At 44.8% G+C, this 12,643-nt stretch overlaps 1 protein-coding gene across 6 annotated transcripts in view; it reads left to right on the top strand.

Moving 5' to 3' along the window:
- CCDC83 (coiled-coil domain containing 83) overlaps positions 1–12,643 on the top strand; it is a 55,854-nt gene that overhangs the window by 21,087 nt on the left and 22,124 nt on the right. For all 6 annotated transcript variants that reach the window (XM_025286215.2, XM_006067330.3, XM_025286220.2 and 3 more), the window contains one exon: positions 489–656. In XM_025286215.2, the coding sequence (XP_025142000.2) occupies positions 489–656 (168 nt within the window). The remainder of the gene's footprint in view (positions 1–488; positions 657–12,643) is intronic.

Genomic DNA, 12,643 nt, shown 5'->3' with positions numbered 1-12,643 from the left:
GATCTGTAAATGATGGAATCAAACAGTGTACTTAACAAAAAAAGGTCACCAAGGACAGAAGAAGGATGTAAGTTGGAATTACTTTGCCCAGAGACATAATGACCAGAAAAATGACAATTTACAATAAAAAGTCTATGTGAAATAATACATTGTACAAAACAGGATGCTTATCAAGCTATCACAGGCATAATTTAAACTTGTGGGTCCCTAGGCATATAGGTTGATTGCATATTGTCATTCTCGGTCACAGCCCCAAACCACACCATCTACTTTAAAATTGGAAGTTTATTTTCACCAAGATTTTGAATCATGAGGGACAGATAAACAATAGTTTGAATAGTTTAGATTTCCCTAAATTGTAGATATAAAATTGTATTTAAGAGTTGATATTTTCATATCAGACTTTAACTTCACTAAATCAGAGTGCCACATAATGACGGCTGCAAGGACAACAGAAATGACCCCAGATCTTGATGTTCTTTCAACAGATATGCGCATCCAAATAAGTAATGCTGAGAAGCTATTTCTTGAGAAACTCAGTGAGAAAGAATATTGGGAGGAATACAAGAATGTAGGGAGTGAACAGCATGGTAAACTCATTACCTCCTTACAGAACGACATCAACAGAGTTAAGGAGAATGCCGAGAAAATGTCAGGTCAGTTGCAAGAAAACTGGTTCAGATTCAATTAAAAAAAAATCTTTAGGGGGCAGACATTTGGTGAAAGGAGGAAAGAGGTGCTCTGGGGTCACCCATCATGCTCTGCTGTCAGCATGAGCACATGAGTAAGGACACAGTGGAGCAAGTAAAGAGGCTATCCCAGAACTACCTGTTGAACTGAGGGGGGGAGGTGAAGGCATGGGTGTGTGGGCAGAAACCCTGCCACTGACTTTGAGAAAGAAGCTGCATTCAGTGGGTGGGGTCTGCATGCTCTCATACCTGGCTCTGGGTCAACTCCACCGCAGAAGGAGGGTCCGGAAAGGGGTCGTATTAGAGAAGAAATTCGCCTGAGGCCAGCGAGGGCAACCTACCCAGGCTGGACAACCAGAATCATCATAGAAACATGGCCAAGTAAATGCTAAGTTGTAGTCGGGAGAAAACCGGAGCACAAACACGGGACAGGAAAGGAAGAGGCTGGAGCAGGAAGGCATCAGGGATGACAGACCTTACTGGAGGCCACCCGTCTGTCCCTGAGGCCAAGCAGAGTGCCTTCAAAGAACACCAGAGACCCAGAGACACAGAGGTCATAGGGTAGGACAAACGGGAGAAATCTGGCCTCAAAGAGCAGTGTGGGTGGATGGCAGTTCTAAACCCAGCTGGTCTTGGAGGCTTGTTCTGTGGGAGGAGGGTTTATGTGGGTATCCCAAAATGCCCTCTGAGGCTCTGCCTGGTCACCCCGCTTCTGGACCAATTTTCAACTGTGTTTCTCAATTCAGGGCCTCTGCACCACATCAGTGGTATAAATTTGGCCCTAAATCAGTCTGCGATTGGAGTTAAAATGTTTCAAAAGGTTCTTCTCCCCCAAAAGAAGAGACACCCTCCAACACTTGTCTGTTCCCCCAGCCACTGAGATCCCCTTTCTAGATAGAAACGCCATTGCTAGTTCCTTATGTAACCTTTCAGAAAGATCCTGTTCATGTCTCAGAATATACATGTATATTACAAAACAGCATGCTACAGATGCAGTTTTTCACTTATTCATTCAAGGAACAATATGGACATCCTTACAGACCGGTACATGTTAATACTGCCTCATCCTCCCAATGTCTCCTTTGTTTTATTGTACTATAATTTTTTTAACTACTCCCCTACTCATAAGCATTTAGGTTATTTCCTGTCTTACTATTACAAAGAATTCTGCCATGACTGTCCTTACACAATCTCATTTTACTGCGACAAATATCCTTGTATATATGTAATTTCATTTATGTGTATCTCTAAAGGGAAATGGCTGGCCCAAACAGCCCATTCATTTTTATTTTGATAGGCATGGCCCCCTGTAGATGCTGTCCCAAGTGTATTCCTGCTGGTGTGGTGAGGGTGTCTGTTTTCCTGCTTCAACAACAAGAGACGTGATCCGCCCTTCTGTTCTTTGACAGTCTTATAGGTAGAAAGTGGTAACTCAGTGGAGCTTTAATTTCCATTTCTCTTCCTATAAGCGACAGTGAATATCTTTTCATAAATTCAAGAACCATATGGATTTCCTTTCTGTTCTCATCCTTTGTTCATTTTTCTATTGTGTGTGGAGCTCTTTACTTTTCAAGGAAATTAGCTCTTTAACTGTGATTTAAGGTGCAAATATTTTCCCCTTTCATTATTAGTCTTCTGTCTGTGTGGTGTTTGTATGAGGAAAATTTGCAGCTTTATAGTGCCCAATTTATCAGTCTTTGATTTTATGATTTGTGATTACAAATACATTCTCTAATATTTTCTTCTAGAATTTATTATGTCTTCATCTTTATATTTAAATCTCTGATTTTTTTGTGTGAAGTAGGACACCAACTTTCTTTTTTGCCAGATGGCTTTCCAGTTGTCTCAACATCATCTATTAAATGAGCCATTTTTTACCCTATGATCCACAATGATGACTTTATCACACTTTCATTTCCCATGTGTGTTTGGCTCTCTTTCTACATTTTCTATTCTGTTCCATGGATGTATGTATTTGTACAACAACGCCATAGAGGGAAGTCCCTGCCAGTCCAGTGGTTAAGACTTGGTGCTTTCACTGTGTGGGCCCAGGTTCAATCCCCAGTTGGGGAACTAAGATCCCACAAGCCTTGCAGCATGGCCAAAAGAAAATGTTCCTGTTCTGTATTTTTAGAAATTTTAATAGTTTTCCAGCAGTCATTTAATAATTTCCTAGCATTCCTCATATAAACTTAATCCATTATCCTTATCAAAAATTTGGATGATTTCTTTGAGCTGAAAATCTTCATGCTGTTGTATCTAACTTGGGGGTGGTGGTAATAAAATTTTTATGCTGCTGGTTGGACCTTGGTGTATAGCCAATTTTAGGTATCATGAGAAAATGGCTGTTATAGGCTGACCTTATTTAGGCACTTCTGAGAGACCTCTTAAGAAATCTATATGCAGGTCAGGAAGCAACAGTTAGAACTGGACATTGAACAACAGACTGGTTCCAAATAGGAAAAGGAGTTCGTCAAGGCTGTATATTGTCACCCTGCTTATTTAACTTCTATGCAGAGTACATCATGAGAAACACTGGGTTAGAAGAAGCACAAGCTGGAATCAAGATTGCTGGAAGAACTATCAATAACCTCAGATATGCAGATGATACCACCCTTATCGCAGAAAGTGAAGAGGAACTAAAAAGCCTCTTGATGAAAGTGAAAGTAGAGTGAAAAAGTTGGCTTAAAGCTCAACATTCAGAAAACGAAGATCATGGCATCCGGTCCCATCACTTCATGGGAAATAGATAGGGAAACAGTGGAAACAGTGTCAGACTTTATTTTTTGGGGGGCTCCAAAATCACTGCAGATGGTGACTGCAGCCATGAAATTAAAAGACGCTTACTCCTTGGAAGGAAAGTTATGATCACCCTAGATAGCATATTAAAGAGCAGAGACATTACTTTGCCAACAAAGGTTCGTCTAGTCAGATCAGATCAGATCAGATCAGTCGCTCAGTTGTGTCCGACTCTTTGCGACCCCATGAATCACAGCACACCAGGCCTCCCTGTCCATCACCAACTCCCAGAGTTCACTGAGACTCACGTCCATCGAGTCAGTGATGCCATCCAGCCATCTCATCCTCTGTCGTCCCCTTCTCCTCCTGCCCCCAATCCCTCCCAGCATCAGAGTCTTTTCCAATGAGTCAACACTGCATGAGGTGGCCAAAGTACTGGAGTTTCAGCTTCAGCATCATTCCTTCCAAAGAAATTCAGAATGGACTGGTTGGATCTCCTTGCAGTCCAAGGGACTCTCAAGAGTCTTCTCCAACACACAGTTCAAAAACATCAATTCTTCGGTGCTCAGCCTTCTTCACAGTCCAACTCTCACATCCATACACGACCACAGGAAAAACCATAGCCTTGACTAGACGAACCTTTGTTGGCAAAGTAATGTCTCTGTTTTTGAATATGCTATCTAGGTTGGTCATAACTCTCCTTCTAAGAAGTAAGCATCTTTTAATTTCATGGCTGCAGTCACCATCTGCAGTGATTTTGGAGCCCAGAAAAATAAAGTCAGACACTGTTTCCACTGTTTTCCCATCTATTTCCCATGAAGTGATGGGACCGGATGCCATGATCTTCGTTTTCTGAATGTTGAGCTTTAAGCCAACTTTTTCACTCTCCACTTTCACTTTCATCAAGAGGCTTTTGAGTTCCTCTTCACTTTCTGCCATAAGGGTGGTGTCATCTGCATATCTGAGGTTATTGATAGTTCTTCCAGCAATCTTGATTCCAGCTGGTGTTTCTTCCAGTCCAGCATTTCTCATGATGTACTCTGCATAGAAGTTAAATAAGCAGGGTGACAATATACAGCCTTGATGAACTCCTTTTCCTATTTGGAACCAGTCTGTTGTTCCATGTCCAGTTCTAACTGTTCCTTCCTGACCTGCATACAAATTTCTCAAGAGGCAGATCAGGTGGTCTGGTATTCCCATCTCTTGAAGAATTTTCCACAGTTTCTTGTGATCCACACAGTCAAAGGCTTTGGCATAGTCAATAAAGCAGAAATAGATGTTTTTCTGGAACTCTCTTGCCTTTTCGATGATCCAGCGGATGTTGGCAATTTGATCTCTGGTTCCTCTGACCTTTCTAAAGCCAGGTTGCACATCAGGAAGTTCACGGTTCACATATTGCTGAAGCCTGGCTTGGAGAATTTTGAGCATTACTTTACTAGCGTGTGAGATGAGTGCAATTGTGCGGTAGTTTGAGCATTCTTTGGCATTGCCTTTCTTTGGGATTGGAATGAAGACTGACCTCTTCCAGTCCTGTGGCCACTGCTGAGTTTTCCAGATTTGTTGGCATATTGAGTGCAGCACTTTCACAGCATCATCTTTCAGGATTTGAAATAGCTCAACTGGAATTCCATAACCTCCACTAAGCTTTGTTTGTAGTGATGCTTTCTAAGGCCCACTTGACTCCACATTCCAGGATGTCTGGCTCTAGGTCAGTGATCACATCATCATGGTTATCTGGGTTGTGAAGATCTTTTTTGTACAGTCCTTCGGTGTATTCTTGCCACCTCTTCTTAATATCTTCTGATTCTGTTAGGTCCATACCATTTCTGTCCTTTATCAAGCCCATCTTTGCACTAAATATCTCTGATTTTCTTGAAGAGATTCCTAGTCTTTCCCATTCTGTTGTTTTCCTCTATTTCTTTGCATTGATCACTGAAGAAGGCTTTCTTATCTCTTCTTGCTATTCTTTGGAACTCTGCATTCAGATGCTTATATCTTTCCTTTTCTCCTTTGCTTTTTGCTTCTCTTGTTTTCACAGCTATTTGTAAGGCCTCCCCAGACAGCCATTTTGCTGTTTTGCATTTCTTTTCTATGGGAATGGTCTTGATCCCTGTCTCCTGTACAATGTCACGAACCTCATTCCATAGTTCACAGGCACTCTATCTATCAGATCTAGGCCCTTAAATCTATTTCTCACTTCCACTGTGTAATCATAAGGGATTTGATTTAGGTCATACCTGAATGGTCTAGTGGTTTTCCCTACTTTCTTCAATTTCAGTCTGAATTTGGCAATAAGGAGTTCATGGTCTGAGCCACAGTCAGCTCCTGGTCTTGTTTTTGCTGACTGTATACAGCTTCTCCATCTTTGGCTGCAAAGAATATAATCAATCTGATTTCGGTGTTGACCATCTGGTGATGTCCATGTGTAGAGTCTTCTCTTGTGTTGTTGGAAGAGGGTGTTTGCTATGACCAGTGCATTTTCTTGGCAAAACTCTATTAGTCTTTGCCCTGCTTCATTCCGTATTCCAAGGCCAAATTTGCCTGTTACACCAGGTGTTTCTTGACTTCCTACTTTTGCATTCCAGTCCCCTATAATGAAAAGGAGATCTTTTTTGGGTGTTAGTTCTAAAAGGTCTTGTAGGTCTTCATAGAACCGTTCAACTTCAGCTTCTTCAGCATTACTGGTTGGGACATAGACTTGGATTACTGTGATACTGAATGGTTTGCCTTGGAAACGAACAGAGATCATTCTGTCGTTTTTGAGATTGCATCCAAGTACTGCATTTCGGACTCTTGTTGACCATGATGGCCACTCCATTTCTTCTGAGGGATTCCTGCCTGCAGTAGTAGATATAATGGTCATCTGAGTTAAATTCACCCACTCCAGTCCATTTCAGTTTGCTGATTCCTAGAATGTCTACGTTCACTCTTGCCATCTCCTGTTTGACCACTTCCAATTTGCCTTGATTCATGGACCTGACATTCCAGGTTCCTATGCAATATTGCTCTTTACAGCATTGGACCTTGCTTCTATCACCAGTCACATCCACAAATGGGTATTGTTTTTGCTTTGGCTCCATCCCTTCATTCTTTCTGGAGTTATTTCTCCACTGATCTCAAGTAGCATATTGGGCCCCTACTGACCTGGGGAGTTCCTCTTTCAGTATCCTATCATTTTGCCTTTTCATACTGTTCATGGGATTCTCAAGGCAAAAATACTGAAGTGGTTTGCCATTCCCTTCTCCAGTGGACCACATTCTTTCAGATCTCTCCACCATGACCCGCCCATCTTGGGTTGCCCCATGGACATGGCTTAGTTTCATTGAGTTAGACAAGGCTGTGGTTCTAGTGTGAATAGATTGACTAGATTTCTGTGAGTATGGTTTCAGTGTGTTTGCCCTCTGATGCCCTCTTGCAACACCTACCGTCTTACTTGGGTTTCTCTTACCTTGGGCGTGGGGTATCTCTTCACGGCTGCTCCAGCAAAGCACAGCCATTGCTCCTTACCTTGGACAAGGGGTATCTTCTCACCACCGCCCTTCCTGACCTTCAACGTGAGATAGCTCCTCTAGGCCCTCCTGTGCCTGCACAGCCACGGCTCCTTGGGTGTGGGGTTGGTCCTCCCGGCCACCGCCCCTGGCCTCAGGCTTGGGGCGTGGGGTATCTCCTTCCGGCCGCAGCCCCTGACCTCGGACGCCGGGTAACTCCTCTCGTCGCCGCCCCTGACCTCATCTAGTCAAGGCTATGGTTTTTCCAGTGGTCATGTATGGATGTGAGAGTTGGACTGTGAAGAAAGCTGAGCACCGAAGAATTGATGCTTTTGAACTGTGGTGTTGGAGAAGACTCTTGAGAGTCCCTTGGACTGCAAGGAGGTCCAACCAGTCCATCCTAAAGGAGATCAGTCCTGGGTGTTGGAAGGACTGATGCTAAAGCTGAAACTCCAATACTTGGGCCACCTCATGCGAAGAGTTGACTCATTGGAAAAGACCCTGATGCTGGGAGGGATTGGGGGCAGGAGGAGAAGGGGACGACAGAGGATGAGATGGCTGGATGGCATCACTGACTCAATGGACATGAGTCTGAGTGAACTCCAGGAGTTGGTGATAGACAGGGAGGCCTGGCGTGCTGCAATTCATGGGGTCGCAAAGAGTTGGACATGACTGAGCGACTGAACTGAACTGAACTGAGACACCTGGGTTCGATCTCTGGGTTGGGAAGATCCTCTGGAGAAGGCAGTGGCAACCCACTCCAGTACTCTTGCCTGGAAAATCCCGTGGACAGAGGAGCCTGGTAGTCTACAATCCATGGGGTCACAAAGAGTCGGACACGACTGAGTGACTAAACTTTCACTTTCACTTTCAAGCATGCAGCAGCCATTCTGCCTGGGGACAATTAAACCACTTTGGGGGCCACTCGTTGGACAGAATGAATATGAACAGAACGCCTAAATCAATTTGTCTAAAGTCTTACTCCTACCATCCCCTTTTTTCCCCACCTTCCCCCTTCTTCCATGACTTCTCTGAAATTCTCCTCCCACACCCATGACCATGGAGTTCGTGTTAGCTAGACAGCTTTAATTGCAAGGAGTTAATACTTTAGAAGAAAGGGTTTTTACTTTAGGTGAAATGGGATATTAAAATGAAACTTTTAAAATCTGTTTAAACCTGGGTGTCTATACAATGGGTGGTGGTTGTTGTTTAGTCACTAAGTAGTGTCCAATTCTTTTGTGACCCCATGGACTATCTGCCAGGCTCCTCTGTCCGTGGAATTCTCCAGGCAAGAATACTGGAGTGAGTTGCCATTTCCTTCTCCAAGGGATCTTCCTGACCCAGGAATCGAACCCATGTCTCCTGCTTGGCAGGTGGATTTTTTTAATCCTTGAGCCACCTGGGAAGCCCCCTATATAATGGATATCACATTCCAAAATAAAGTGAGAATGTGCTAAGCAGACTGCCAGTATGATGAGGCAGAAAACAGGTTTCATACCTTCAAGCACTGAATTCCAGTTTATAAAAGACATTGAGGAGACCATGAAAAAACTTAAAAATTAGGGGACAATTTTTGGAAAGAGCTCGTGGGTGCAGCAGGTTGTACACTATCCCCCAAAGGGCAGGTAAAGTGTAATTCTTCCTTCACCTCAAATCTAAATGGAAGGTCTTTAAGGAAATTCTTCATACTGTTCAACATGTATCCCCCACAGTTTGGGGGACACTGAGATCTAGTTTATGACTCACCCTGTAAAATCTACAGGATAAGCGACTGACTAGGTAACTGTTCTAAGAGCAGACTGTGTAAGAGGCATGTAGCTGCCCCCTGGGCTGGGCCTGTGTCTCAGTCTATTCGGGCCCCTATAGCAAAATACCATAGACTAGGCAGCCTGTATAGAACACAAGTTGGTTTTTCACAGCTCTGGAGGCTGTGAAGTTCAAGGTCAAGGAACTGACAAATGGGGTGCCTAGGGAGAGCTTGCTTCTTGGTTCAGAGACACTGTCTCTTTGCTGTAACCTGACACAGTGGAAGGGGCAAGAAAGCTCTCTGTTATAAGGGGTCTCTGTTATAAGGGCACTAATCCCACTCATGAGGGCTCTAGCCTCCTGACCTAATGACCTGCCAAATATGAGTACCAGGAGTTCAGGCTGCAATCTAACAATTTGAGCAAGGGGGCGGGGTCACAGACATTCAGTCTGTAGCAGCGTGCACTCCCGGAGTAGGTTGTGGCAAAGAGTGGGGTGTTTCCTGTGGACCTGTTATCTGAGAGAGCGCTGGTACACAGTCCTGTTAAAGTTTATCTGCGGGTTGACTAGAGGGGGTCAACCCACTCCAAAGAGAAATAGGCGCCTGTACATGTGGGAGGGAGGAGGAGACAGAACCAGAGGCCAAAGGGGCAGTCATCAGCCAACCTCCAGTAACAGCACATCCTCTGCACAAGGGCGTGCGGTGAAATGTAACCAGCGATGGGGAAGGTGGTCCTCCGGGGAACCTGCACAAACACCCCCGAGAGAGTAGCCTCAGTCTCGAATGCCAGCTGGACCCAGAAAGTGAGGCCTTAGCTTGAGATAGTGAGTCAAGTGAGATAGTCAAGGCCAAAGCTTGAGATCAGTCAGGTGAGGGCTATCTTGTCCTTCCAAGGCTCCCCTCCAGCCCTGAGGGGGGAGGAGGCATGCCAGCTCAAGGCAGAGGAAACAGTAGTAGGTTCAAGCTAGGAAGGGAACAGCCATAACTTTGAATGAAGCTTAAAGTTTTGATTATTACAAAGATTAGATATCTTAATTTCAGATTGGAAGATCTTCAGTTATCACAAAAGAACCAGAAAAAATCATAGGATTGCCATGCATGTTGTTGAGAGAGGGCTAATAGCCTCACAGTATGAATTTTAAAGGGAAGAGAGAAGGGACGACCCTGGGTGGTCCCATGGTTAAGGATTTGCCTTCCAGTATGGAGGACACAGGTTCGATCCCTAGTCAGGGAACTAAGATCCCACATGCTGTACCATGTGCCACACCTAGAGAAAGCCTGCATGCTGCAATGAAGACCCAGTGTGGCCAAAGCAAAAACAAACACACACAAAAAATGAGGGGGAAGAGAAAAACAAGGTTTGTCGGTGCCCCGTGGTCACGTTTGTTGGACACAAGACTTTCTGTGAAGGGCGGGAGGACAGAGGATGGAGACAGATGGCCGTCAGATCAGTGCTGGCTCCAGGGACGGGGTTCCTCCCTGTGCTTGTCGCCCGTGGTCTGTGACTGTCCCCTCAGGGCACCTCTACTCTGCTCTCTCAGCCTGTCCCCACTCCGTCCTTGCTTCCCGTAGACTAATTCTGAAGAGTGTCATCAAGATCACTACCTAGTCAAGGATGACCAAAGACCTCCGCCCGTGGCTCCTCGTGGGCCATCAGCTGGCCCCAGCACAAACCGCATTCTGGTTGGCTATCCAGCATCCCTGATTCAGCAGCTGCCCTGAGCCCTGGGGGCCTGGGGAGGGGGCACTTGGACCTGCCTCCCCAGACTTCAGTTTGAAGGAGATGTCACGATACTGGGTGCAGAGAACACACTCGCTGACATATCCAGGACAGGGCTCTTGCTCTCAGTAAAAGGAAATTTTAGATTTTTTTAAACTTCTTTTTAAATTGTTTTAATTTAAAATTTTAATTAAAAATTTTTTTAATGTTTTAATTTATTTAAAAAATTTTGGGGTTTTATTAAACCCTTAGATGAGTCCCAGGAATAGAGAAAGTATGGAGTTATTACAAAACAGCAGATACTAAAGTCACAGAGTTTTTCCTTTCATCCTTGACTGGGTGTGTGGGACAGGGATCCTTAAAAGTCTCTCTGGGCACTAACTGAGTTAAAAGGTGAGGCTTCAAGTCCACCTCTTTGAATGCCAGTTCTTCATCTGATCACCTCAGGGACCTCCACGAGAACTCATGGCCCCAGGACCTGCTTTCTTTCACCTTGTCTCATCTTACAAGTCCCTTTGAGTTAGATACCACTGTGCCCAGTTTAAAGATGAGGGAACAGAGGCCAGGAGAGTTCACAGCTTTAGACTCACAGATGTATGAGGTAGTGGAAATGGGAGGTGAACCCAGGTGTGTCAGACCCAAGCCTATAAGCTTCCAGTAGTCCTCCCCACTCCGTGACTCACCTAACACCCACTCTGCCTGAAGGAAGTGCTGTGTGGCCAGTGTTACCATCTGCCCCTGCTCAGTCCTGTCCAGAGAGGGGTCACAGGAAGCTAGAAGTGGGTCAAGAGCACACAACCGAAGCCCCAAAGCTTGTGGGGTGGAGCTGACGCAGAGCCAGACATGACAAGGAAAGGCGAGCAATGGAAGGCAAATTTCAGCTTCTGAGAAGCGACCACGTTGGACCAGGCATCTGAGCAGCCAGGAGTCTAAAAGCACAAAGTCGTAATCTCCCATTTGCAGGGTCCCAGACTTTTCTGGGGAGGAGACTTTTACATACTCTCAGTTTCTCTGGGGGGTATTCAACAATTGTAGGGTTAATCAGTTCAGTTCAGTAGCTCAGTCATGTTCAACTCTTTGTGGCCCCATGGACTGCAGCACGCCAGGCCTCCCTGCCCATCACCAACTCCCTGAGCTTGCTCAAACTCATGTCCATTGAGTCGGTGATGCCATCTAACCATCTCATCCTCTGTTGTCTTTTTCTCCTCCTGCCCTCAATCTTTCCCAGCATTGGTATCTTTTCCAATGAGTCAGCTCTTCACATCAGGTAGCCAAAGTATTGGAGTTTCAGCTTCAGCATCAGTCCTTCCAATGAATATTCAGGACTGATTTCCTTTAGAATGGACTGGTTGGATCTCTATGAAGTCCAAGGAGCTCTCAAGAGTCTTCTCTGACACCACAGTTCAAAAGCATCAATTCTTCGGCATTTAGCTTTCTTTATGGTCCAACTCTCACATCTATACATGACCACTGGAAAAACCATAGCTTTGACTAGATGGGCCTTTGTCAGCAAAGTCATGTCTCTGCTTTTTAATATGCAGTCTAGGTTGGTCATAGCTTTTCTTCCAAGGAGCAAGCATCTTTTAATTTCATGGCTACAGTCACCCAGGATTGCAATAATAGAAGGATATGGAACAGAAATCTTTACTCTCTGCTCTCAGAGTTTTCCTTGAATAGGGGAAGCGGTTATGCCAGTATGAAACACAATGAGGGCTGAGTGGCTCTAGCCTAGCCCCCTGTGCCCATTTCCAGAGCCTTAGTTTGCCTCCAAACAATTGAAAGACCAGACCTGCACATCTTCTTCCCTGTAGCCTAAGACCCCCAAGAGTTCTTAGAGTCAGCTTTGGCTGACTTGGTCTGTGGGGAAATTTTTCCCTTTGAAATAATGTCCTAAATAGATGCTATGTCCCACAACAGTCTCAATACAATAGTATTGTTTCATTACAGAATAAGTTAAATGAGTCGCTGTGGACCAGCCTAGAAATCTAGGGCTCTCCTTGTGGCTCAGCTGGTAAAGAATCCGCCTGCAATTCAGGAGACCTGGGTTCGATCCCTGGGTTGGGAAGATCCCCTGGAGGAGGGAAAGGCTACAACCATAACTGTCAACGTCATTTGTAGGAGACAATACTCTCTGACTTCCAAATAATTATCTTCCAAGGGTTATAAATAAAACACATCTAATGGGGACGTGTAACACTGATGTCATCATAGAGCACAACTCCGACAATTCTGATTTGGAGGGTACACTGCCCTCCTGTTG

Source organism: Bubalus bubalis, chromosome 5 (assembly GCF_019923935.1).
Source record: "Bubalus bubalis isolate 160015118507 breed Murrah chromosome 5, NDDB_SH_1, whole genome shotgun sequence".
NCBI lineage: Eukaryota > Metazoa > Chordata > Mammalia > Artiodactyla > Bovidae > Bubalus > Bubalus bubalis.
This window is presented reverse-complemented; position numbering and strand designations above follow the sequence as displayed.